Here is a 1,628-nt window from a genome sequence, read left to right as displayed (position 1 = left end):
CGTTGGGGGGGGAAATGTCCCCTTCCCAGCAGGGAGGATGGGGGGACTCGGTGACACGGGGGGATGGTGACGGGGGGGGGGGGGGGGGTTGTACTGTCTGGGGTTGGTGTTGTGTGTGTGTGTGGTGTGTCCCCCCCCCGACTGACGCCACGTGCTCCCCCAGGGACCCCGACAGCGTGGTGCTGTGCGTCTTGGCCACCGACGAGGAGGACGAGGGGGACATCGCCCTCCAGATCCACTTCACCCTCATCCAGGCTTTTTGCTGCGACAACGACATCCACATCCTGCGCGTCTCGGGGATGCAGCGTTTGGCCACCATCCTGGGCGAGCCCGAGCCCCCCGCCGAGCCCCGCGACCTCCACTGCCTCTTAGTCACGGTGAGCCCCGCCGGGAGGAGGAGGAGGAGGATTGATGATGATGCACGGCCACGGCCCCCGTGATTCACGCCGGGGCCTCGTGCCAAGGGTGGCGGGGAGGGAGGGAGGGAAGGGACACGGACTCAGGGCCACGTGTCACGGTGGCACTAACTAACCCCTCGGTGGCACTAACTAACCCCTCGGTGGTTTCTGCTTTCCCCCCCCCTCCAGAACCCCCACAAAGACGCCTGGAAGAGCCAAGGGCTGGCAGAGGTGGCCAGTTACTGCGCCGAGAGCCGGGACAGGAACCAGTGGGTGCCCTACGTCTGCCTGCAGGAACGCTGAGCCCCCCCCAAAAACCCATCCCGGCTCTGCAACCTGAAGGAGGAGGAGGAGGAAGAAGAGGAGGAAAATAAATCAAAAACGGCAGGGACAAAGAAGAGAAAACGGCCAGTTGGGAGGAAAAAAACCAAAAAACCCGAACCTAAACCTACAAACACAAACCACCCACCGATTTTATGATATTATTATATTTTTTTTTGGATTTTTAACCGGAGAGGAGCCGCCCGGGCGCAGCGGTGGGCACGGGGAGGAGCCTGGCCGTGGCCGTGCCGGGGACGGTAGCCCGGTGGGATGGTGACCGGAGCGTGCCGGAGCTGTGCCGAGGAGCCCTGCTTGGTCACGGGGGGGGGAACCGTGCCGAGGAGCCCCCCCCAGGACGGGGAACCGCGGGGAAGGACGACGGAGGCTGCTTTGGTTGGAATTTTTTTTTTGTGGCATCCGCCACCGGATGGAGGCGAAGGATGGAGGAGGGACTGAGTTCTGCAAACAAACTGCTTTATTATTATTATTTTTAGGTTTTTTTATTTCTTTTGCCAAGGGATAATTTATCGCCTGCGTGAGGGACCTGCAGCACCAGCGGCGGGGGGGGTTTTTTTCCTTTTTTCTTTGCCCTCGAAGCCGCTTGGAGACCCCCCCCCCCCCCACCTTGGAATTTATTCCAGAGTTTATTCTTCTACTGATTGAACTGAAAGAGAATTATTTGCAATAAAAATGTCTGCAGTCACGGGTGTCTGCCTTCCTCTGCCTGCCCTTCCCACGGGGAGCGGGATTGGCCCCCCCCGGGTGGGTTTTGGGGTGGGGAGGCCCCCCCCCTTCTCTTGGGTACCTTTGGTGTTGCTCCCTGCCTGCCCCCCCCCACCCCGGGATCTACAGCCCAAAAAAATGGGGAGGGGAGCTCAGTGCAGGGCTGGGGCATTTCCCACCCATGCA

At 60.6% G+C, this 1,628-nt stretch overlaps 1 protein-coding gene across 1 annotated transcript; it reads left to right on the top strand.

The window, feature by feature from the left end:
• Window positions 1–14: 14 nt before the first annotated feature.
• On the top strand, window positions 15–1,422 carry GADD45B (growth arrest and DNA damage inducible beta). The gene is made up of 2 exons (XM_014955548.1): window positions 15–377; window positions 588–1,422. The coding sequence occupies exons 1-2, from the start codon at window positions 15–17 to the stop codon at window positions 699–701; spliced, it is 477 nt and encodes a 158-aa protein (XP_014811034.1). The 3' UTR covers window positions 702–1,422.
• The last annotated feature ends 206 nt before the right edge of the window (window positions 1,423–1,628 follow it).

Source organism: Calidris pugnax, unplaced genomic scaffold (assembly GCF_001431845.1).
Source record: "Calidris pugnax isolate Ruff unplaced genomic scaffold, ASM143184v1 scaffold285, whole genome shotgun sequence".
Taxonomy (NCBI): domain Eukaryota; kingdom Metazoa; phylum Chordata; class Aves; order Charadriiformes; family Scolopacidae; genus Calidris; species Calidris pugnax.
This window is presented reverse-complemented; position numbering and strand designations above follow the sequence as displayed.